The following is a 25,617-nucleotide window of genomic DNA, read 5'->3' on the forward strand; positions in this document are numbered from 1 at the left end:
GAGGGGGGGGGAGGCCTGTTGTGCAATGGAACATTATTCCACCTGCCCTTTTGTTTTAGTTGAATACCAGAGTGTTACAAGACATGCACGGCTCCAGCATTGTGACTCTTAACATGAATAAGGGTGACCGTCATGACTGTAACAACTACCATGGAATCTCCCTGCTGAGTACCACTGGGAAAGGCTTTGCCTCAGATTACACTCACTCGCTGACAAGATCCCGAGTCACAATGTGGCTTTGGAGTTCAGAGGTAAACAATTTCCTCACTGCACTGGCTGCAGGAGAAATGCGGAGAGCAGAGACACCTTCATAGACCTGGCGAAGGCATTTGATCTCATCAGCTGTAAAAGACTCTTCACAACTAGATAGGGTGTCTGCCTAAGCTCAACAAGATGACAGTGTCCTTCCATGAGAACATGCAGGAGTGAGATACTGGCCGACCAACTCTGTGTTACAAGGATGTTTGCAAACATGACACAAAGGCTGGTAGGTCAACACCGCCCTGTGGGAAACTCTTGCAGATGCAGCGCCTGGAGACAGTCAAGATGTGTATTCATGGCAGGGACCAGAGGAGGAATGACTGCTGGGAGGAGTGCAGAGAGAAGAAACCCTGTGGTGCAGCTGCAGGATGCTCCAGTTGCAAGAAAACATGTCTCTCCTGCATCAGTCTCTACAGCCACAACAGGTGCTGTAACCTTCCAACAGTTCAATTTCACTCCCAAAGGCACACTCCTCCATTGTCTTCCGAGAGAGACAGATGCCAACCAAATGCCAACTGCCCAGGGTATTGGCCTGCTAGCCCCTCTCTAGTTCTTAAAGGTAAAGGGACCCTTGACCATTAGGTCCTGTCGCGGACGACTCTGGGGTTGCAGCACTCATCTTGCTTTATTGGCATAGGGAGCCGGCATACAGCTTCCGGGTCATGTGGCCAGCATGACTAAGCTGCTTCTGGCGAACAGAACAGCGCACGGAAATGCCATTTACCTTCCCACCAGAATGGTACCTACTTATCTACTTGCAGTTTGCTTTTGAACTTCTAGGTTGGCAGTTCTTAGGTAGCCACAACTGAGGTGGTGTAACATACAGGTTAAGAGGCTGAGCTATAAATTTGGCCTTAAGCAAGGTGATGTCCCTCCCAATTGCCCGCCTCTGCTATAGGAGATAATGCTAACTTAGCTTGCAGGCTTGTTGCCAGCATGACAATATGCAAGACACTTTGAATACTTCAAAGTGCTACTATACAAATAACTATTGTCCACCCGCCCAGTTAGGATAGAACTGTTGCAGAGCAGACCCGGGTATGCTATAAAGTGAAACCATGATGACTAGCAACCCATGCCTTTAATGCACCCAATAATTACAAACATTTACCTTTTCACTTTCAGTATCAAGTGCAGAGGTTGCTTCATCCAGTAGCAGAATTCTTGGCTGGCGGATGAGAGCACGAGCAATAGCAATGCGCTGTTTTTGACCCCCAGAGAGCTGAGTCCCTTTGTCACCTACAGGAGTGTTGTATTTCTATGTGCAAAAAATAGACAATCCAATAAAGACAGGTTTATATTAACATTATACTTCTATCTATCTCAGCCCCATTAGATATACCAGCAACATAATAGGACTTTAGTTTTATTTTTTGTTCCTAGTTCTCCAATCAACATTTCCGAAGTGTGAGTGTGTATGTACATACATGCAGCAGGCTCGTCTTATGTTCTTATGCACTTACATCTGGTAAGCTATCAATGAAGGCATGGATGTTGGCTGCTTTGGCTACTTCAACGATCTCATCAAAGGACACCTCTCTGCTGTTATCTCCATAGGCAATGTTCTCTGCAATAGTGCAGTCAAACAGGACCGGTTCTTGGGAGACAATTCCAATCTGGGATCGCAGCCACTGGACATTTAACTGCGTTGCACCGTTGCCATCCAGTAGCTGGAAAAAGAAGACTTGGTCAGTTTTATGAAGCAGGGTACTGTTAATGAACATTTCTGTTACGCATAGTGCGCAGTTAACAAGTTGTTTAAAAGTACTGTCTGATGTTTCAAGCACTATTCCAATTCATTTTGATGACGTATGAAAACTTGAGAGTTTAGGTAAGACTTAGGCTGCAGTCCTAACCATGTCTGCTCATTCAGGTAAGCAGGATTATACAACCTTTGAACCAGGAAAGCCATGGTTTAAATATCATCTTGTCATGGAATTCACCAGATGGCAGTAGGTCAGTGATTAGGAAACCTTTGGCTCTTCAGATACTGTTAAACTGCAGCCTGCATCATCCCTGACCATTGACCATGTTGTCTGGGCCTGATGGGAGTTGTCCTACAGTCTCGGGGGTGGGGTGGGGTGGGGGACACAGGTTACAACCCCACCTAAAGCAAATCATTCTCTCTGGGTCCAACGACAAGTGACATGAGAGTTCCAAGCAGGGTTGAAACTGCTTTTTGCAGTACCGGCTGCAGCCTGGAGGAGGAGCAGAGAGACTGAGGAGCCATTGCAGAGTAGAGGTGACTGCCTAACTCTCAGCCCAGATTCAGAGAGAGCTGCCTGCTTTTTGTAACAGAAAAAAATATGTCAATCCAAAAATGAAAACAGGTAGGCAGAACATCTGTCTAAAAAATGCTGGCGGTATGCCCTGTGGAGGACCTTAAGGTCCACAAATGACAACATTTTGGAGGTCCCAAGTCATAAGGTGGTTAAATTGGTCTCAACTAGGGCCAGGGCCTTTTCAGTACTGGCCCCGACTTGGTGGAACACTCTGTCACAAGAGACTAGGGCCCTGCGGGACTTGACATCATTCCGCAGGGCCTGCAAGACAGAGCTGTTCCGCCTGGCCTTTGGTTTGGACTCAGTCTGACCCTTATATTTCCCTCCCCTTATGGTTTTGATCTATGAGCTACTTTTAAAATGAGGCTGCATTTTAAATTGCATTTTAACCTGTTTTTAAAATTGGTTTCCCCCTCCATTATGTTTCTACTGTAATTTTACTGGTGTTAGCTGCCCTGAACCCGGCTCTGGCCAGGGAGGGCGAGGTATAAATAATTTATTATTATTATTATTATTATTCTTGTTGTTGTTGTTATTATTATTATTATTTTATTACTACTACTACTATGCATTTAGAGCACCGTGCAGTGTGTTAATGCATTAGAAATATTTCACAGATAGGTCACATACACACCATACATTTTAAAACACTCATATCACTTTAACAGTCAAAGCTTCCGCAAACAATCCTGGGAACCGTAGTTTACTCCCTCACCGAGTTACAATTCCCAGCACCCTTCACAAACTACAGTTCTCATGTACCTCCAATGTATGGTTTGTATGCAGCCCCAAACTTTGCCCCATTTTGCAAGTGAAAAGGTGCATCCTTGGTATGAAATTGATGAGAACGAGTGTTACATAATATATTCTGCGTTCAAATTGTGCGGAAAACTCAGCCGAGTAATTTACCACTTCTCCACTGAGGGGGTCGTAGAATCTTTCAAGCAACTGGACCAGAGTGCTCTTTCCACAGCCGCTGCTTCCTACGAGAGCCAAGGTCTGCCCCTTCTCTACTGCCACACTCAGTCCTTGGAGTACCGAGACATCAGGCCGGGTAGGATAGTTGAAGGCTACTTGCTTAAATGCGACATTGCCGCCAAAGTCGTCCTGGAATGATAATAAACAAGACCTGCCTGTTACAGGAAAAAATGGCCGAGCAATTCCATGTTAGCACCTAGTGGACTGGACATGCCAATAATTGTTGGATGAAGGGGTGGAACTGAGGCGGACACAGAGGAATTTGCAACATCCCCTTGATGTTATGAGAAAGTACAGCTCCATCTCTGCATCTCACATGGTTTTGAAAATTGGAAATCTGAGTGTTTTATAGGAGTAATTGGGATTGAGGGCTGACTCCCTGCAAGAAGATGGGTGGCCGAAGGACAAGTACAGTATGGGAACTGTGCTTTTAAACTAAATGATATAAGTTTATTGTTCTCACTAAAGGCCATGACAAACCCATAGCACCAATAAAACAATACGGCTCATACATCTATAACATCCAAGACATAAAAGAGAAGTTACCAGAGAACCAACTAACTCAAATCCAGTTTAATTTCAGATTATACCTCGGAATCATCTTACTCATGTTTCCTGTTTTTTTTAATAATTTTTTTTTTTTTTTTGCAGCCATTGCATAAAGGGCCACTCTCTCTGTGTTACAAAGCTATTATTGTCACTCAAAAGAAATTGGACCATTTCTGCCTGGGTGTATTTGCTTGCTTGTGTGAACAAATGTTTCAGAAAGTGATCTCTTGGGCCTCTATATAATGAGTGATGTCTTCCCCCTGCAGTTGACTGCAAATACAAAGTCTGTATACGGCACTTTGTTGTAGCGGCCATCCAAGACTACAGTGGGCATTGCTTGGAGTATGGTATAGATTCACAAGCTTGTGGACAAGGGTAGCTTAGACACTGTTGATTCATGCATCAGTAACCTCATGATTAGACTACTGTAATGCACTGGGTTGGTCCATAATGTTGTGGCTTAGGTTGTTGAGCAGAGCACCTGGAGGTACATCTATTGCACCTGTGCTGTGGGAACTACACTAGCTGTCAATCAGCTACTGGGCCATGTCCAAGGTATTGTTCTTACCATATAAAGTTCTGAATCAATGTAGACCAGGCTACCTGAAAGATGGCCTGTACTGGCAGAGACCAGTAAGATCACCTAGATCATCTGGGGAAATGGTACCACACTCTCCAAAATATAATTGGGCGATGACCTGAGAACAGGCGTTTTTTGCTATTACCCCCGTACTGCAAAATGCCCCTCCCTCTGCCATGCACGAAGCATCAACCATCAGTGGTTTCAGGCATCTTATAAAGACTTAATTTTTTGCCCAGGCTTTCCTTGATTCTTAAGAATGGACCCTGATTTATGTGAATGAATTTCCTGAATTTCTGTCATATTTACTTTTATATGGTTTTATATTGTTGTTTCATTGGCATCATGTTGTATTTTCATTTTAATGGATACTGTTGCTGTATCATACATAGTGTACCCCGCTCAGAGATTTTTAAAATGTTGTGTGGTTTAGAAGTGCTTTTAAATCAATCAGTCAATAAAATACAGTAACTGACTCAGCACTGAAGGCCCCTATGTCTCCAGCATGCCCATTAAAAACTGCATCTGAGCTTGGACCATGAACAAAGCCTATATATAATTTAAACAGAGAAGGACGATGGAAATGTGTTAAGATTACATCAATAGGAAGAAAATGGCACAAATTCAAATTCTCTGGATCCATCAATGAATTGCTCATAAGCTTCAAACCCAGAAGGAAACAAACTCAAGTGCTGAAACTTTTTCTGTGTTTTGTTGGAAGGTAATATAAAAATAGGGACGCGGGTGTCGCTGTGGGTTAAACCACAGAGCCTAGGACTTGCTGATCAGAAGGTCAGCAGTTCGAATCCCCGCAACAGGGTGAGCTCCTGTTGCTTGGTCCCTGCTCCTGCCAACCTAGCAGTTCGAAAGCATGTCAAAGTGCAAGTAGATAATAGGTACTGCTCCGGCGGGAAGGTAAACGGCGTTTCCGTGCGCTGCCAGAAGCGGCTTAGTCATGCTGGCCACATGACCCGGAAGCTGTACACCGGCTCCCTCAGCCAATAAAACGAGATGAGTGCTGCAACCCCAGAGTTGGCCACAACTGGACCTAATGGTCAGGGGTCCATTTACCCTTTACCTTTAATATAAAAATGCCCAGGGATCAACTTACAGGCTTGTGTCCTTCAACACTGTAATTGTCTATTAAGGGTACAGTCTCAAACAGCTGGAACATGTGAGCTGCAGATATCTTCGCTTTGGCATAGTCTGGTGTAAATGAAGCTGTCTGTCCTAGCGCCATGGCACCGAAGACAATGCATGAGAATACCCTAGAAGTGCAAACAATTTTTTACTACTAATAATAACAGTTTTAAAATTTTACCCTGCTTCCATTTTTGTAATGCATTTATTTTGATCTCTCTGATGAAGGTTACATGCAACAAGGGGAACAAGACTTTGCCCCTTTACCAATGCATTTGTCCTAGGTTCAACTATCGGCACTTCCCATTAGAAGACGTAGATAGCAGGTGATGTGAAAGTCCTCTGCCTAAGACCCCAGGGAGTCTTTGCAAGTCAAAATAGACAATTTTACACCAGATTAGGTGCCTAACCCATGACCCTCTAGATGATGAGAGATTACAAATTGTCCCAGACTGTTGGCCATGATGGCTGGGGCTGATGGGAATTGGAGTCCAACAATCTAGAGGTCCACAGGTTGGCCACCCCTGGCCTAACGGGCCAGTAATCTGACATACATATGTAAAACCCAGCATGTGGACCTCCAAAGAAACCATTAATTCCCATATTGGCTTGGGGTACAGAGTATGCATTTCAGGTCCAGGGCCATTGGATTTTAAGTGCATAGAGCCCACATGTGAACACCCAACAGGCCAGTTTTGTCTGGGGAGGCGTGAGTTCTCCTCCATCAATTGCACAGCTTCAATTTAGGAGATAGATCCAGCCTGATCCAGCCCGTATATCAGCTGAGAAAGCAACCTCAACCCCTCGTAAAATGCAGGAAAATCCACACCTATATTACTGCTGATTTCATGATAGTTTGTTTCTTTTAAACCCCAATAAAAAAAAGAAAAGCAGCAGAGATCTTACAAGAAAACGTTCTTAGAATCCATGTATCTCCCTTCCACAAGGAAGGCACCAAATTGAAAACAAGCGGCGTAGGTGAAGTACATTATGCCTTGGGAAACGCCATAAGTTAGTCCGTGGATATGCGCTTTCTTTAAGGAATTCCTGTAACAAGAGATGAAGGATGTTTTGCTTATTTGTGTGTTGATTCACACATTACGGCCGTCTCAATATAAAACATGGGAAGCTCTGTATGAGATGCAACAGCCTATAATATGAAGAAGAAGAGAAGAGTTTGGATTTGATATCCCGCTTTATCACTACCCGAAGGAGTCTCATAGCGGCTAACAATCTCCTTTCCCTTCCTCCCCCACAACAAACATTCTGTGAGGTGAGTGGGGCTGAGAGACTTCAGAGAACTGTGAGTAGCCCAAGGTCACCCAGCAGCTGCATGTGGAGGAGCAGGGAATCGAACCCAGTTCACCAGATTACAAGTCCACTGCTCTTAACCACTACACCACGCTGGCTCTCTTATGAAAGAGCCATAAGGCCAGCTAGATGATATCCCTGCTGCAGTGCAACCACCTACCTGCCACTCACATTTCCCACAGATCACATCATTGGTTGCTGCTGGAAGGGGAGGCAGGAATATGCACAGAACTGGCATGCAAATATAGGTAAGTTGTCCTTGATACTATGGACTTGAAGAGTAGCTATGGGTTCAATATAACTTGTAAATCTTGCCCAGGACTCTGAAATTTAGCTCTGGATGTTTGCCAGTCTCAGAACTAATGACACCAGTGGTGGGGAACCTTTTTCTGGGTTCTGGGCAAATTTCCAGAGACCATATGCCAGTGAAGGTAAAGCAATAAATGTAAACGTTTTCTTCCTATAGTATTATCAGATTCAAGGACACCTTGCAGCCAGGCAAGGCTGCATCAGAGGCAAAACAGGACCAGTGAGAGGTGTGGCTTGCAGAGAGAAGGTGTGGCCTCAGAGAGTTCCAAGGGCCAGGCAGAGAGGTCTGGAGGGCCACTCTTAAAAGCCATTCATCCAGAGTAGCAGAGGTTTTCTTTTTTTCATTTGAAGCTTAAAGCTATGCAAGCAGCAGTTAAGAATTGAATTAGTAGTTCAGTATCTTATAATAAAACAATGATTTGAATAAGATTTTAACAATATATAATTATTTGGACAAATGGCCGTTCAGATCCTGCGATTGTCTTAATTTTCTTTGTAACAGATATCCAAAAAGTCTTTGTTCCAAGGCACAACCAGGAGCTCTAAAATGCATCTGCCTTAGGAAGACTGTATCTCCAAAAACTGTACAAGACCTGAGTAGGTTCTATACAATTTGACGAGATTGCTCATAACTCTGAGAGCAGTTTCAGCAACCCTTCCCTTGCACCAAATGGGCAGCTGTATTTCTCAAGGGTAGCACCTGAGAGGCAAAGGCAAGACTGCTTGGGCACCACTTGAACAAGCCACCAGAAGGAACTCATGACAAAACATTTGGGATTGGATCCAGGCTGAGTCATACTTAGAGAAGAGTGAATGAGCTCTTAGGCATGACTAAGACTGCAACCTAAACCATTTTGCTTGGAAGCTCTGGGTAAAACCTCAGTGCCTAGGACTTGCCGATCGCATGGTCGGCGGTTCGAATCCCCGCGGCGGGGTGCGCTCCCGCCATTCGGTCCCAGCGCCTGCCAACCTAGCAGTTCAAAAGCACCCCCAGGTGCAAGTAGATAAATAGGGACCGCTTACCAGCGGGAAGGTAAACAGCGTTCTGTGTGCTGCGCTGGCTCGCCAGATGCAGCTTGTCACGCTGGCCACGTGACCCGGAAGTGTCTCCGGACAGCGCTGGCTCCCGGCCTATAGAGTGAGATGAGCGCACAACCCTAGAGTCTGTCAAGACTGGCCCGTACGGGCAGGGGTACCTTTACCTTTACCTTTAAGCCCCACCATATTCAACAGGACTAACTTCCGAGAAGGCATGGTTAGGACTGCAGTGTAAGTCTGGCTCAAACTTGAGAAGTAATTGTCCTGAGAATTAAGAAGTTGGATGAAGACTTAACAGCAACATCCTAGGCATGTCATTTCAAGAGATGATCAAAACGTTCCCTGTCTGTTACCTGTATGGTCCTTGCAGACTGTCTCCATACTTTTGTTCAAATTTTATTTCCTGAGTAAGGGAAACAACCGTTCGGATATTCCCTATTGCTTCTGTTGCAATCTGTAAGAGAGAGAAACACACTGGCTAGTGGGAAAGCAACAAGTTTCCCCAAGTATGACTTTTCTTGAGGAAAGAGCTCTAAAGAGCAAAACACCAGCACACTCTTACAGGGTGGCTCTCCACTGATTCTAAAGTGCTCCAGGCTGATCTTCCAGGAGCAGTTACAGGCACCAGTGCATAATTGTTTCCAAGAACCAGTCACAGCCCAATAAGTCTACTATAGCGGGACATCTTCTCTTTGCTCAAAATGGCACTCTGATCCCTGCAGAAGGGAGAGGGTATGGAAAGTGCAGGATCCTCTCACTTTCTTTCTGCCTCTTCTTTGGTTTTCAGTCTCATGAAGGTCAGACACCATCCTCTTGTTTCTCAGCACCCCTGTTTTGGTTCTAATTCTGGTGGCACTCAACCAGCTGTGTTTGCTGTCAGAGGGAATGGTTTAGCAGATACTTACCTTCCCTGCACCTTCAAGTTCCTTCTTATCTTTCCTGGCATGTCCAGCCAACATTCTCATTTCAATGAGTCCTCCAATGGCAACGAGTGGCACAACAGCCAGGATGACGAGGGTCAGCTGCCAGCCATACACCAATGATATAATTATTCCTGTCCCAAGGTTAGCAATGTTTTGGGCAAGCATGCCTAGCCTGGCCCCTGTAGCCTAAATGAAGGAGGGGAAAACAAAATGTATTAATTGGGGGGGGGGGGTTCCTGATAGCTGAACATCTCTCTGTGGCCTTTGGAGTACAACGCCTCTCAGAGTTTGTGAACATGCCATTCCTCAGCTAGTAGGACAAGGCAGAACAGTACAACAGGTTTTTTCCATTGAGAAGAATGGAACAGAGGGAGAATGTAGGGCAAATTGCTGCACACTTACTGAAGACGAAGTATCTTTGGGTACAGAAAGTTGTTCTGACAATCTGATGCAAGGTTAGAATATTTGCCGCCCACTGTCTCCAAAATAGTCTGTTTGTATATTTGTAACAAAACCTTGAGCCACACACTGTATCTCAGACTAACCTACCTCACAGGGCTTTTGGGAGGATAAAATGGTGGGTGGGAGGGAGGGTGGGAAACCATGTATGCTGCCCTGAGCTTCTTGGAGAAAGCATATAAATGGAGTAAATAAGTTAAGTAAATATTACAGAAACCCCATAGTATCTCTCATCCAAAGGCTTCATCATACCCTTCAGTGCTGCCTCTGAAACTATGCATTGCTCTGTGAAGGGCTAAGGAAGCATGTGGCAAAAATTTTGTTTCCGAAACTTTGACCTAGAAGCAAGAGGTGAGTGGAGAAACTTGGCAGAAGCTGGTTTCTCTAAATCAGCGATGGAAAACCTAGGAACCTCCATATGTTGTTAAATTACACCTCCCATCATCTTTGATCACTGGTCATGCTGGCTGGAGCCAATGGGGGTTGAAGCGAGAAGAGGAATACTCCGAGGAGAGTGAGATTCAGGCTACTTCCTTGTTGGGGGTGGGGGAAGAGAACTGCCAGGCACTTATTCATCACCCTTCCTTATTCATCTGGAGGACACAGTCCTGCTATCCTTCTCTAACTCAGAGAATGTGTCCCTGCAATACTATTATATCCCCAATCACAGAGAGTTTTCTGTAGCTGCCTTAGGAAAAGAAAGCTTCCGCCAGAAGGGCCACTTTGGAGCTGTCCAGGGTATGTTCTCGTATTGTTCCCCTGCTTCCCTCAAGAGCTTTGCTAGAACTGGACAGCCCACCCAACTCTAAGTCAAGTTCAACATCTCAGAAGTGATGCCTGTGTCTAGGGTTTCTGCAAAACTACTTCACAGTTATTGATAAACTTTCCAACTGCGCAAGAACCCAACCAAGTTGCCTTTGAGTGCAGCCTATTTAAGCCTCTCGCTTTAGTCATCTCTCGCTGGCAGTGTCTTTGAAATACACAACTGGAAATGACTAAAATATGGCTTAGTGCCACGTACAAACTTAGTTAGCATGTGGAACTCAGGCGTGAGAGTTGCACTGGATAGCCTACAACACAACTACGTAGAATCATCAAGAGAATGAGAATTGGGGGAAGGGTACAGATGAGTATTACTTACACCTTTTACTTCAGAAGCATCAAGAGCAAGTCTTGTAGTCAACGCTCCAGTGTTGTTTTTAGGGTCATCAAACCAAGCAATGTCCTAGAAATACACAATACATTTTAAGATACCAACACAATCCTGGCTACAATAGCATTGCAAATCCAGTTTTTGCTGTTCAGATTCTGGAGGGCAAGATATTTTAAAATATATTTAATTAGGGTCATTATTCATTTGTAGAGTTGTAGTCTTGCACCAAGTAACTAATTCCTAAAACCCAGCGAAGTCAACAGATTTCTCCCCCCCCCCCGCATCTAAATAGACAGATTGGGTCAATCACGCTCTTGTGGTTTCTGAGCTCAGAGGTTTCCAAACATGTTGGCTGAGAGTAATACAACTAATTAAGGGGTTGTATGGGTAATTTTTTTCTTTGAACATCAGATCTCCATGCCATATAGACTTCTTAGTTTTGACACTTTCAAATGCAATTTACCACTGAAGAAAGTTGCTGTTCAAGGAACACAACTCAACCCCCTCCCAGATGAAAGGAACTACTTGGGTGATTTTCTTGGATGTGAACTGTAGATCAGGTGTGGGGAACCTTTTGCCCTCCAGATATTGCTGAACTACAACTCCCATTATCCCTGACCATATTACTAGGGCTGATGGGAACTGCAGCTCGGCGACACCCGAAGGGCCACATATTTCCCAAACTTGCCGTGGATTATTGGTTTATTGCAATGTTGGAAGGGGTGATGGCACAGTTCAATATTGCAACCCGTTTATTGGGCTAGCGAGAGGATAAAAACTGAAATCAGTTTTTATCCTGCGCTAGCTCAATAAAGCAAACAAATCTCTCCCTTAGAATACCTGTCTAAGCATTGCTTGGAATCCCATGTAGCGAAGCTTCAATGTAAGGATCTCTCCAGCTCTGCCAAAGGTGAAACCCTGAAAGAGAAGGTTTCCTGCATAATTGGATGCTGCCAGTTTTGATATTCTTTTTTGTATCTTTATTTTATACCTTATTATGATTTAATAATACAACAACAACAACAACAACAACAACAACAACAACATTTGTACCCCGCCCATCTGACTGGGTTGCCCCAGCCACTCTGGGCAGCTTACAGCATATATAAAAACATATTTTTTTTTATTTGGTTGTGTCCTTTTGGATGTTTTATTATTTATGACTACTTTTGTTATGTTTGCAATTATGTATTTTTTCATGTCGTAAGCCACCTTGAGCATGGTTTTAACAATGGAAAGGTGGCATACAAATAACATTATGTATGTATGTATGTATGTATGTAAGCAAACCAGAGTACAAGCAACTTAGCTACTTTGCATTCCGTATGAGAGCTGTTATGTACTGAAGTTCTCACCCTGGGCCAGCAGGGGGATACTGTAGATAGTTATGCAAATGAAGGATCGAAAGTGATGTTCAGTGATTGGATAGTTTGTATGCAAATGAAGGATCGAAAGTGACATTCAGTGATTGGATAGTTTTAGAAAGCTGCAACAGTTACAATTGTTCTGGAGCTCTATATAAGCAGGCTGACTGCGCTCCTCAGTTCAGTTCTGTTCCAGCTTACAAATAAAGAGCTGCTTTGGAAGAATTGCTGTGTCGTCTGATATGTTCGCCCCCAACTTAACAAAAACAATAAGGCATTGGGAGAAAACACTCATCCTGCCAGAGGGATCAACAGGTTTGGTGTTTAGCTCCTTCCCCACTTCAGTCTCTACTCCTCTGATCTTGATCTGAGTTCCTGAATGGGCTGCAATGGGGCACTAGGCTGCAAAATTCTCCGAGCATGCCATTCGCTGAAACTACTGGAGCCGTATGGCTCAAGCGGATATTGCTTTCTTATAACAGGAAGGAAATCACAACAATGTATAATATGGGCAGAATAATTCAAAATAAGTTGTACTGGCATGACAGCCAAGCACAATGTTTTCCAAAAGCAAAATATCTATTTTCTTTGAGCCACACAAGCATTGCATCAGTTTATGATAATACTACAAGAATGTTTTTCCAGTACTGAATTTGAGATTCAAGACTCAAATTACTGACTCTTGCTGGAAATGCCAGAAGTATCCCATGACAAGTGTATGGGCCTTATTCTGTAGTTAGAAGAACTGTTCTGTATTCAGGGTCTAAATAGAATTTACAGGATATATGATGAAGCTCTCAGGTCAATGTATTAAGACCAAGGCTTCTGACATTAATAACTTGTTTTGTTTTCCAATATGTTTATGATGTAATTGTGGATATTTTGATGGAAAGCTTATGCCGGGCACACCTAAAACATTGTTGCGTTCAAATATTTTGCCTTATTTGCAGTTTTGCAATTTCAACAGCAAATCAATATTCTGCACATCTGTCAATTCAAATTTGCTACAGTGATCCTTGTGAATTTGAAAGATGTCTGATATAGTTCTGCACACAAAGGAACTAAATAATCCTCTAGAATTAAATACACTATGTTGGTCCTTCTTCAAAAATTAATCTAAATTCTTTGGATTAAAAGTAATGTCACCTCTTCAAAACAAAAACAAACAATAGTTCTGTGAGTTTCTGAATACTTTCAGGATCTGGCCAGAAACATTAAGAACAAAGCAAATGCAACTTACCTGAAGGAAAAATGTTACAAAGGATATAGCCCCAAGGGCTAAGAATAGCAATGAATACATATTGCTCTTTTCTCGTACTATGACTGGATCATTCAGTGTAAAAATCTATGGAACAGTAATCTCAGTGTTAATTTTCTTTCATTAACTTATCTCTAAATACTTCACCTTGCTTACTTGTACTGAAACTCATTCTCTTAAGTATAAAATATGCAATATAAAAAGTAAAATCATATATATCTCTAAACAGATGAATTACTGCTTATCGGTTATTAATTAGCTGGTACATATCAATAACCCTAAAAACAATGTTCTGCGTAGATATTGCTCACTTAGATTTTCTTTGCATTGTGCTGCAATGTTTCTCCTGAGGCTATATAATAGTACAAGACAGACATACATTGAAAATATGTAACTAAAAAATACATCAATTCTTGCTCCCAGAAGGAGGTTTCCTGTTATTGGGCCATTGGAGAAACTGTATATTTGTGACTTCCAAGTCTGCATTTGCCATTGTTATTAGACTCTATAATAGTAGTCATGAGCAAAGACTGGCAAGCCACTTTCAAAACATGGGCAGTTAAGAGCAGGTTCCAATGATGTTCAAGAAACTGAGTTCATTTTGAGTGAGAAGGCCAATTCTGAGCTTGCCTAAATAAATGAGGAAACATTTGGTCTGAAGGCAGTTTAACACACATATTTTGGGTACACTGACTTGCGGGGGTGGGCTGTTAGGGCCAAAAGGCAGTTTGGAAATATTTTTATGAACAGGTTCAAAAAGGTAGGAGCAATCATTTGCTCAGTAATACAGGAGTACAGTGGACACTCAGGTTATGAACGTGATCCGTGCAGGAGGCACATTCGCAACCCGCAGCGTTTGCATCCCTCAGTAGCGCGTCTGCGCATGCGTGGGTTTCGATTCAGCGCTTCTGTGCATGCGCAAAGTGCGATTTAGCGCTTCTGTGCATGTGCAACTGCCGAAACCCGGTACTGCCGAAACTTCTGGTACTTCCGGGTTTCGGCGCGTGCGTAACCTGAAAAAACGCAACCTGAAGCGCCTGTAACCCAAGGTATGACTGTAGTATGTAAATCTCCATGGGGACATTGAAGTGCCTAAGAGCAAGCACTACGTATTGCATTCTGTGAAAGTAATCCCCAATTGAGAATGGGAAAATCTGTCGGGTTTGGTTTCTCTCAGTTTTTGATTCCTCCAATCTTAATTTTAGTTATCCACATTTCCACATAATTTTGTGGGTGTTGATTTTTCAAGTCCTCATGAAAAATCATCAGCATTTTAGTGTGAATTTCCCCTAATAATCCCACATCTGTATACAATTTTGCCTAATAAACTCATTTCACAGACATGTGCATTTTTAGGCATACCTTATCCTACCAAATGCATTTTTGTACACATTACTTGGCTGCAACGTTGCATTCCAAATTTCAGAGATGTGTGAATTTCAAAGGATGGTTGCATTTCAGTCCTTGTGTTGTTTCCGAAACTGCAAATCAGGCACCTTTCCAACTGAATTGAAATTCACCATCATCCATACCATCAACTAACATTCACCTACATTCTGCTATAGAAGAACTGCCCCCTAATCTTCCCTCTACACAGATCCAAGTTTCTCAATGCAAATTCTCTATTGAAGGCTCAATTCTGGCCTGAATGTTTTCTACATTTAAATGTAGTTTTGGAATGGATGTCAGAGACAGAACTTACTATATACTCACCCCTATGATTTCAGAGAATATGACTGAAAACGCAGGCTGCAACGCTCCATTGATGATTGCAGAAAACGTTCCCACCAAAAAGTAAGGCCATTCGGACACATTCAACTTCATGATCTTCAGAAATGAAACTGAGGGCAAATTTTCATTCTAGAACACAGGATAATGTTTTATGCAGTGCTCTCTGCCCTTTTCTGGCCTCCATTCATAAACTCTCTATACTTGTTGCTTTTCTTTTTACAGGAAATATGGTGTTGATCTAGAAAACGCCCATGGTTCTGTTTGCTCCCTGTAGACCTTTGTCTATTTCAATTATCACAGTCTCTCCAGGGTATTGGGCAGAGCTAATTCTTGTCACCCATTCTTAACCTGCATATTAGACTTTCTGTACACAAAACCTGTACCACTGGATTATGACCCTTCCCTTAAATGAAGAGAAATCAACTGGTGGACCCAAAGTGGCTCTAGAGAAACTTTGTGATGGGTCTTCACTAAGGAAAGTCTCAAAAAAGGAGAGAGAAAGATCTTTTAACTGAGAGCGGTTACACATTTTACATTCTGCTTGCTGCTGCATGTGTTTCCTTCAACAAATTTGTAAAGTGTGAACCGCAGACACATATCCTTCAGCATCCAGGCTCAGACTTTGGGGATCCCCCCACCAAATCAAGGCTGTCAGGTGTATCCACAACAAGAGCCACTCTTATGGAGGGGAGAAACTACTGGGGATGCAGGTAAGGTAGGAGACGAGCCCTGAAAACCAAAGGGGTCATCAGAGCAAGAGCCGGCATAGAGGAACATATAAGAAAAGCAGAAGAAAATAAGATCAGCCAGGAACAGGAAGATGCAGACCTGAAAACAAGTCTTGGCACATGTCTTGGTGTACAAAGGTAAAGGTAAAGGTCCATTAGGTCCAGTTGCGGACGACTCTGGGGTTACGCACTCATCTCGCTCTATGGGCCGAGGGAGCTGGCGTTTGTCCACAGACAGCTTCCAAGTTATGTGGCCAGCATGACTAAGCCGCTTCTGGTGAACCAGAGCAGTGCACGGAAACGCCATTTACTTTCCCGCCGGAGCAGTACCTATTTATCTACTTGCACTTTGACGTGCTTTCAAACTGCTATGTGGGCAGGAGCTGGGACCAAGTAACGGGAGCTCATCCTGTCGCAGGGATTCGAACTGCCAACCTTCTGATCAGCAAGCCCTAGGCTCTGTGGTTCAGACTTTGGTGTACACACAAAGCACAATTAGCACTGTTGCAATTTAAAGCCGAGACACTTACAGGCTGAACAGTTTGGACCTCAAGGTCTTTGTCCTGCTCTTCTGACCTTTTCAAGCTCTTGCGGGTCGAACGCCGTCGCACTCCATTTGCAAAGAAGTCTTTTAATGCCTCTTTTGACATGCCTTTTCCATCAATGAGCTCATTTTCATCTGATTGAACCTCAGTTTCAATTGACTGAAATAAGAGAGCAGAAGTTTTGAAAGAGATTTGGATTTCAAAATGCTGGTGTGAAATGTTTATAGAATTACTGTATTTTCCCGTGTATAAGACTAGGTTTTTTCCCTAAAAAATAATATCAAAAATTAGGGGGCATCTTATACACGGATAGTGCCGAGGGTGGACTGCCGATTGGTTGTTGCCGCAAAAATAGGGGGCGTCTTGTACATGGGGGTGTCTTATAAACGGAAAAATATGGTATATACACTGAACTGAGAACAATAAAAACTCAATATATTAAACATGACTTGTGCCTGTATCAAGTCCGGTTTGGTTTTTTGGTTTTTTGGTTTTTTGGTTTTTTGGTTTTTTGGTTTTTTGGTTTTTTGTTTACAAATGGCACAACTTTCAAATTTAATTAGTTAGACCTTTAACTTGCCCTTCCCCCAAAGGCTCAGCGCAAGTAACAACACCACAAACAACAGCAATACACATATGATTTTTTATATATATAAAAAGTAAAACTATTTAAATATAGACAGTCATAGACAGTCACTAGGACTGTGCATATAGGAAAAGAGGTTGCATTGCAGCATCAGTTCCCAAAGGACTTGGTGGAGTTGGGTGGAGTTGGGCCACAGGGAGGAATAGGAACAGAACTCAGTTCAAGAGGACTTATATGCCAACGTGGCAAAAGGGGAGAAAAGAAAAGAAATGAACCACTACCTGCATATTAACAAGTTTGAAATAAACTCCTTTCTTTGCCATGAGCTCATTATGTGTCCCTTGCTCTGTGATGGAGCCATCTTCAAAAGCAGCTATGAGGTCTGCGTTGCGGACTGTAGATAACCGATGAGCGATTACAATAGTTGTGCGACCTTCCCTTGCCTAAAGAGACGTATTCAGATTCAGTTAACATTGGTCTTTGCATCACATTTTACAGCTTTCATTAACTTGGCAAAGGAACATAAGAAGCTGTCTTACACAGAGACTTTAATCCATCAAGGGCAGCCCAGTCTACACTTATTAATGGCAGTAGCTCTCTAAGATGATCTGCCATTGAGCTATGGGCCTTGCTCAAAATTACAAAGAAAAAGCAGTCGGAATGCAGCAGGCACACCAACTCAATATTTGTTTGAAGGGGGTCCAGCCCCCCACCCCAATATTGAGGGGGTCCGGTGCACCTGCACTGGCCTGTGCAGTGTCGGGAGACGTGTGATATCAGGCGATGCACACATGACAACACACGCACCAGCCCCCTCCCTCAATCTTGGAGGGAACCTGGTGCCACTGGTACGTGGATGGACTAGCATCTGGAAGCTTTCTACCCCAGTACAGTCTATCACAGGGAACGCAGCCTTAGAGCCATGCAGGCATTGTCCTAATTTCATACAAGCAGCAAGTAGGGAAAGCAAAGATGGGAAAGTATGTTTCAGAGAGGGCAGTGGCAGAAAGATACTGAGAGGTGAAAGGGGAGCCAGCACCACCCACTTTTGGCTCTGACCCCATTCACCAACACTATGCAGTCCTCAAAAGATCAACTCTGTGGGGATGAGACACTTGGCAGGAAAAAGGCTTCTGCACTGTTTGGTAGTGACTCTTCAGGGTTCCAGGCAGGAGGATTGAATCCAACACCTTTTGTATCACCGAGCTTTGATTCTTCAGTTTCTAAGGATCTCTCACACAGTCATCATGGCTTAGTTCTGCCCTCTTCCCGGTTTATTAGCAGAAGAAAGGTAGTCTGCACACGCTCAGATGCACCACCTGTTGCGTTTAAAACCACTTGCGCCAAACTCTTCCAGTGCACAAAAATATTTTTATCTTTATTTGACCTCAACAGGAACTCAGCAAGAGAGCAACTGATCAGCCCAAGTACAGCCAAAGAGTGGCACACCCAGGAATGGAGCTGAATTTGGATCTTTCACAAGGTAATTCAGTAACGCACTGCATGACATTGAGCTGATTTGACCTGAAGCCTTTTCTGGTTCTGGTCCAGGAAGAGGTGAAAGGATGGTTAGCTGCGCCTAGCCAGCTTTCAAAGTCTTTTTTTTTTAGTGTACTATTTAGCATACATTACTTTTGTGCTAAAACCTTTTGGCGTCCGGTTATCCTGCTCATTAATCTTTAATTTGAGTTAACATTCCTCACAGCCAGGAACAATCCATAGAAACCCCGGGAAGGTAACTAATTAACCAGATATTGCACCAGCGCTTCCCATCCCTATCTCACACGCCCACAGTCCCCCTTTAGCTTTCAACACCAGAAACAAAAGCAGGAACAGAGGCTTTTTGGAAACGACTCCTGGGCTTCTCTGCAATTCCCATAGGGATCTGTCAATATTGATTACAACACACCTGCTCTGTTTTGGGATGGTGACCTATCCATCCTTCAAAACAATCAATATTCTCGATTTCACTTTCAAGTGAGGCATGCTTTAATTGCCTCTCCTAAACCGAAATATGCATACAGAAGACAACCAGATCGTTATAAGCAGCTCCCTTTTAAAACAACACTGTATCTGTTTTTGAAATGCATTTAAGCGTATTTGCTGGCATCCAAGAGAGTGCCCTGTATAGAGAGGCTGGCGTGAGGAAGACCCCTCCATTCTGTCAATTCCCTCCTCCAACTTCAGTCCCCTGCTGTAACTCATCACAGGCTCTTCATGGAGGTTCCCTGACCTTCAGGTAGGGCTGGGCAAAGGCAGATTTTGCTGCCTGGTGTGCAGCGGCAAATGCCCACCCTCCAAATCAAAGTGCAAGGCTGGCTCCTGCGGCAGAAAATCCCATGTCCCAAGCAGCTGGCATCCATCTTTCTTAAGAGAAGAGGGAGTGTGCCTCCAGGGGTGACGTCAAACGGCTGGAGAATCACAGTGCCTCCTGTGGTGCAGAGGCCAGTAACTTGTAACTGCTCCCAGATAGGTTTTGCTGATTAGCAGCACAGAAGTGACCTCTCTGAGGTGCAAGCCTGGGTTGCCCAAATGACAAGGCCCAGCCCCTGCCTCAGCCTTGCTGATGTGGTCCAAAGGTAATCAGAGCAATATGTTTGACACCAGCTTGGCTGTAGGGAGACTCCAGAAGGGACTCCACTCTGGATTTGTGCAGTGTTTAATTTTTAGCCTTTTCTTCTCCTGAAGATGTCCCACAAGGCAGTAGGCATGGGTTTACTCCAAAAGCCTTTCTCGCCAATGAGTATAGCCACAAGGCAGCAGAGGGTTAGGATCAGAGTTTTCCTTCTCCTAGACGGGCTACTTTCCCATCTGCCCCTCACTTCCCTCTATAGCACATGAAGAAACCGCATGATCGACCCACTATTGGTCTTGTCCACTCAATCTGTCAGAGCCTTTCTTTGCATGCAGGGGGAGGTCCCTATCTCACTAGGGGTTTGAGACCCATCACCTGGTTCAGCTGGCCAGTCAAAAGCCATTTCCTGGGGTGTGGTCGCTGTGGCATGTTGACAGCTTCTGGGAGACACAGGTGAGAGCTGAGTGGTGGGGACCAAAGATGGACAAACTACCCCAGAAGGAGCACGACAACATGTTCTTCACCCCTCCCCTCCCATACATATACAGTGGTACCTTGGGTTAGGAACTTAATTCGTTCTGGAGTCCGTTCTTAACCTGAAACTGTTCTTAACCTGAGGTACCACTTTAGCTAATAGGGCCTCCCGCTGCCACTGCACCGCTGGTGCACCATTTCTGTTCTCATCCTGAGGTAAAGTTCTTAACCCAAGGTGCTATTTCTGCATTAGCAGAGTCTGTAACCTGAAGCGTCTGTAACCCAAGGTACCACTGTACTCCCTAACAGTATAAATGCAACAATAAGTTCAAATGACTGAAACTTTGCTGCCCTTTCACGTCAGTGGGAGAGAAAGAGGCAGGAAAGGCCCATCATGCAGTGAGATCGCTGCTCTCATAATGAAACCTGTTATTCATCTTAAGTTATTTGTAAACCATTCATTTTCTACTATGCAAGGTTTTCACAGGGAAACAGACCTTGTCCAATGCTGCCTGAACCACAGCTTCACTTTCGGTATCCAAAGCTGACGTAGCCTCATCCAGCAACAGGATCTTGGGGTTGCGGACAAGAGCACGGGCAATTGCTATCCTTTGCTTCTGTCCTCCACTTAGCTGGGCTCCTCTTTCTCCAACCATAGTGTGAAATGTCTGCAAAACAGGAAAAAACCCAGCAACAGCTCAGAACCAATAAATGGTGTTATGGCCTGATATATTATATCAGGGTTAGGGAGTAATTTTTGGCCCACAGATGGCATTTTCTCTTGGCCAGCTCTTGGGGATGAGGACTGCATGCTAATAGTGGGTGGAGCCAATGCAAGAGTGCGTGTGGCCAGCATGTCCACTTTGGTCACACCCACTCATGTTTTGGCTCCACCCACCACTGGCAGAGGGCTGGCTAAGAGGGGACATGTGTTTATTCCACACACACATGTCCACACTGACATTGCACACCCCTTCCTGCATGAAGGTCATCTCTACTTAGGAATTCTGAGGCACAGACCTTAAGTCATCCTGGAAAATTTAGTCTAAATACCGTATTTTTCGGACCATAGGACGCACTTTTTCCCCTCCAAAAATGAAGGGGAAATGTGTGTGCGTCCTATGGAGCGAATGCAGACTCCTCGGCTTCAGCGATAGCAATGCGAAGCCTCCGAAGCCTGCGCTCCGGAGGCTTCGCGTTGCTTCCGCTGAAGCCAGGAGAGTCTGCTCTTTGAGGCTGGCGGTGGGGGAAAGCAGCGCTTCCCCCATCGCCAGCCCCAGAGGATGGGGGGCAGCGAGAAGGCGCGCGACGCCTTGCCGCTACCCTCCAACCCGGCTTCGAGGCTGGCGGTGGGGAAAGCAGCGCTTCCCCCATCGCCAGCCCCAGAGGATGGGGGGCAGCGGGAAGGGGCGCGACGCCTTGCCGCTACCCTCCAACCCGGCTTCGAGGCTGGCGGTGGGGAAAGCAGCGCTTCCCCCATCGCCAGCCCCAGAGGATGGGGGGCAGCGGGAAGGCGCGCGACGCCTTGCCGCTACCCTCCAACCCGGCTTCGAGGCTGGCGGTGGGGAAAGCAGCGCTTCCCCCATCGCCAGCCCCAGAGGATGGGGGGCAGCGGGAAGGCGCGCGACGCCTTGCCGCTACCCTCCAACCCGGCTTCGAGGCTGGCGGTGGGGAAAGCAGCGCTTCCCCCATCGCCAGCCCCAGAGGATGGGGGGCAGCGGGAAGGCGCGCGACGCCTTGCCGCTACCCTCCAACCCGGCTTCGAGGCTGGCGGTGGGGAAAGCAGCGCTTCCCCCATCGCCAGCCCCAGAGGATGGGGGGCAGCGGGAAGGCGCGCGACGCCTTGCCGCTACCCTCCAACCCGGCTTCGAGGCTGGCGGTGGGGAAAGCAGCGCTTCCCCCATCGCCAGCCCCAGAGGATGGGGGGCAGCGGGAAGGCGCGCGACGCCTTGCCGCTACCCTCCAACCCGGCTTCGAGGCTGGCGGTGGGGAAAGCAGCGCTTCCCCCATCGCCAGCCCCAGAGGATGGGGGGCAGCGGGAAGGCGCGCGACGCCCTCCTGCTACTCTCCAACCTTCCTTTGGGCTTTTGCGGGAGATGGGGGAATTCCCCCACCTCGCGCAAAAGCAGGCAAAAGCCGCGCGCTCTTTAAAGGGGCTCCGCGGCTTTTCTAGGAGGTGGGGGAATTCCCCCACCTCCTAGAAAAGCCCGCAGGAGCCGCACACCCTTTAAAGAGCAAGCGGCTCTTGGGGGCTTTTCCCCAAGGAGGGAGAAGGGACTGACTGGCCGAGTCAGTCCCTTCTCCCTCCTTTGGGCTTTTGCGGGAGATGGGGGAATTCCCCCACCTCGCGCAAAAGCAGGCAAAAGCCGCGCGCTCTTTAAAGGGGCTCCGCGGCTTTTCTAGGAGGTGGGGGAATTCCCCCACCTCCTAGAAAAGCCCGCAGGAGCCGCACACCCTTTAAAGAGCAAGCGGCTCTTGGGGGCTTTTCCCCAAGGAGGGAGAAGGGACTGACTGGCCGAGTCAGTCCCTTCTCCCTCCTTTGGGCTTTTGCGGGAGATGGGGGAATTCCCCCACCTCGCGCAAAAGCAGGCAAAAGCCGCGCGCTCTTTAAAGGGGCTCCGCGGCTTTTCTAGGAGGTGGGGGAATTCCCCCACCTCCTAGAAAAGCCCGCAGGAGCCGCACACCCTTTAAAGAGCAAGCGGCTCTTGAGGGCTTTTCCCCAAGGAGGGAGAAGGGACTGACTGGCCGAGTCAGTCCCTTCTCCCTCCTTTGGGCTTTTGCGGGAGATGGGGGAATTCCCCCACCTCCCGCAAAAGCCCGCAAAAGCCTCGTGCTCTTTAAAGGGGCTCCGCGGCTTCTGCTGGCTTTTCTACGAGGGGGGGAATTCCCCCACCTCCTAGAAAAGCCTGCAGGAGCCGCACACCCTTTAAAGAGCGCGCCGCTCTTGGGGGCTTTTCCCCGAGGAGGGAGAAGGGACTGACTGGCCGTTTCAGTCCCTTCTCCCTCCTGGTCGAAAACCCGCAGGAGTCGCGCGGGGCTCCTGTGGGCTTTTGCGGGAGGTGGGGGAATTCCGCCACCTCCCGCAAAAGCAGGGAGAAGGTCTTGGAGTAGCGGACAGGCTGCGTGCAGCCTGTCCGCTGCTCCCAGAGCTGCGGGGGGGGAAATAATATTTTTTTCCCTTGATTTCCCCCCCTGAAAACTAGGTGCGTCCTATGGGCCGGTGCGTCCTATAGTCCGAAAAATACGGTAATTGAATAAATATACAAGCGTGTTATGTGTGTTTTGCTTGCTGAAACACACCACGTGTTCAGTGGCTAGAAAAATACTTGCACCAAGCACCAGGCATTTCAAGAAACATTTTTGGGTTGTTTATTTGCCTAAGAAGGTTCATCTATATTTAGAGAAATAATAATAATGTGTGTGAAAATAGACCTTATAGCCAAGATGCACAGGAAGGTGAAAATAAACTAACTCTCATTTTACAGGATGCCCTTGAACCACTGCCCTTTCTAACAATTGAACTTAAAAAAATAGATTAAAACATGAGGCCTGTATTTAAACTTTGACAACTGATTTTAATATTTTAAAAAGCCTTGTTTTAGTGAATCTCTTGCTAGCAGTAGTGGCAGCCCTAAAGCACACAGGCCTCATTGGTATTACACATTTAAATCAGTATCATATCGTTTTAAACAGTCATGGCTGCCCCCAAAGAATTCTAGGAGCCGTAGCCTGTTACAGGTGCTGAGAGCTGCTAGGAGTCCTCTATTCCCTACCCACCCACCCCAACAACTACTCCCAGTGTGGTCTAACAATAAATTCCTCTTCCCGGGAACACACACTTATTCCACTGTTACCTTCACCCTCCAAGTTTCTTCCCTGTCTTTGTCAATCCCCTCGCACTGATTTTGCATGTGTTGCTTTGTGAAGCATTGTGTGCATGGTGCCCATAAATAATTAAGACCTTCAACCTTTAACTTTTAAAAAAATAAATCCCCCAAGATATAGGAAACACTGTTAATTCTTCTTCCAGACTCCACGTGAGACTTTTAAAAAGCTGCAGCCTTCCCTAACCTGCTGCCCTCTAGATGTTTTGAACTACAAAGCCCATCAGCCCAACCAGGATGGGCAATGGTTAGGGATGATGGGCACCATAGTCCAACAATATATTGAGCACACCGGGTTGGATAACAAGCCTCATATAACCCGTGCTATACCTCAAAGGAAAATCTATTAAAGATGATATATAGATTGTATTTGACCCCTAGCAAGCTCATCAAGATGTATAAAAAAGGATCTAACTTATGCTGGAAGTTCCAAGAGACCGAGGGTACCTTCTTTCACATGTGGTGGATGTGTAAGCAAGCCAAAAAATATTGGGATATGATTTATGGAGAATTCAAAAATATTTTTAAGACAACAATCCCAAAAAATCTGGAAGCTTTCTTATTAGGAATAACAAATGTTGACATCCCTAAGAAGGTACTCAACCTCTTTCTCTATGCAACTACAGCTGCAAGAACCATCTACGTGCAAAAATGGAAAGAACAAATTCCAACAAGAAAGGATTGGTTAAATAAACTAATAGAATATGTAGAACTGGCCAGCATGACAACTAAAATCAGCAAGTAAGACGAGACTTGGCTGAGGGAGGAGTGGAAACTATTCGTAGATTATTTAAAAACGATATAATTGTCAGATACCGTAAATCTACAAGCAGGATTTGGTGTGTGAGAAGCAGTAATTAACAACTGGGCTAGAGATTAGAGTGAAAATGGGTGCTTAAAAAGGAGGCGCAGCACAACAAGGAACAAAAGGGAAGCCATGGAGGGGTGGGATGGGAAGCTTAGAAGTATTGGGTTGATAAACGTATTCACAGCTGTATATATTGAAATTATGGGAAAGTTATAAATAACATTTTAAAAAAACCAAGCCTCATATAACAAACATGCTTAAATCTAATCGATGCATGAAGGGGTTAACATCGTAGAGTAAGCTTTCCTGCCAGGCTTGGCTAGGCACACCCCCTCACCTTGGGAGGAGGGAGCAATCAAGCCTATTGTTCCTCTTCTGTCTACTTGAGTGGCTCAGCGTGGTCTAAGCTCAGACCACATGGCTTTTATAAGCCATTCTTGAGTTCCTGTACCAACAATTCATGAACTTCCACCATTGTAACGAAGCCAAGTTTTGCTGTCTGTGTTTTCTGACTGGTGTATGGAAAACACATGAACATGACCTTTGGAGAGTTTGTAAGTAACCCATTTTAAACTTATCAAACACGGGGTCTTTTCTATGCTAAGGGAAGAGGGATGTTTTGGAACTCACAAGGGCATATTTTAAAGCTCTTACAGCATATATTTCCATGCTTTACTTTGC

General features: G+C 45.3%; 1 protein-coding gene across 1 annotated transcript in view; it reads right to left on the reverse strand.

Moving 5' to 3' along the window:
• The window catches only part of LOC308459251 (ATP-dependent translocase ABCB1-like), a 56,064-nt gene that overhangs the window by 2,739 nt on the left and 27,708 nt on the right, over positions 1-25,617 (reverse strand). The window contains 14 exon segments of the mRNA XM_080974385.1: positions 1,373-1,519; positions 1,725-1,931; positions 3,453-3,650; positions 5,762-5,918; positions 6,697-6,837; positions 8,802-8,902; positions 9,354-9,557; positions 10,972-11,055; positions 11,824-11,901; positions 13,588-13,692; positions 15,319-15,465; positions 16,595-16,768; positions 17,477-17,638; positions 20,742-20,912. Coding sequence (XP_080830511.1) covers positions 1,373-1,519; positions 1,725-1,931; positions 3,453-3,650; positions 5,762-5,918; positions 6,697-6,837; positions 8,802-8,902; positions 9,354-9,557; positions 10,972-11,055; positions 11,824-11,901; positions 13,588-13,692; positions 15,319-15,465; positions 16,595-16,768; positions 17,477-17,638; positions 20,742-20,912 — 2,076 coding nt within the window.

This window comes from Podarcis pityusensis (assembly GCF_964106645.2).
Source record: "Podarcis pityusensis genome assembly, chromosome: 12".
Taxonomy (NCBI): Eukaryota; Metazoa; Chordata; class Lepidosauria; order Squamata; family Lacertidae; genus Podarcis; species Podarcis pityusensis.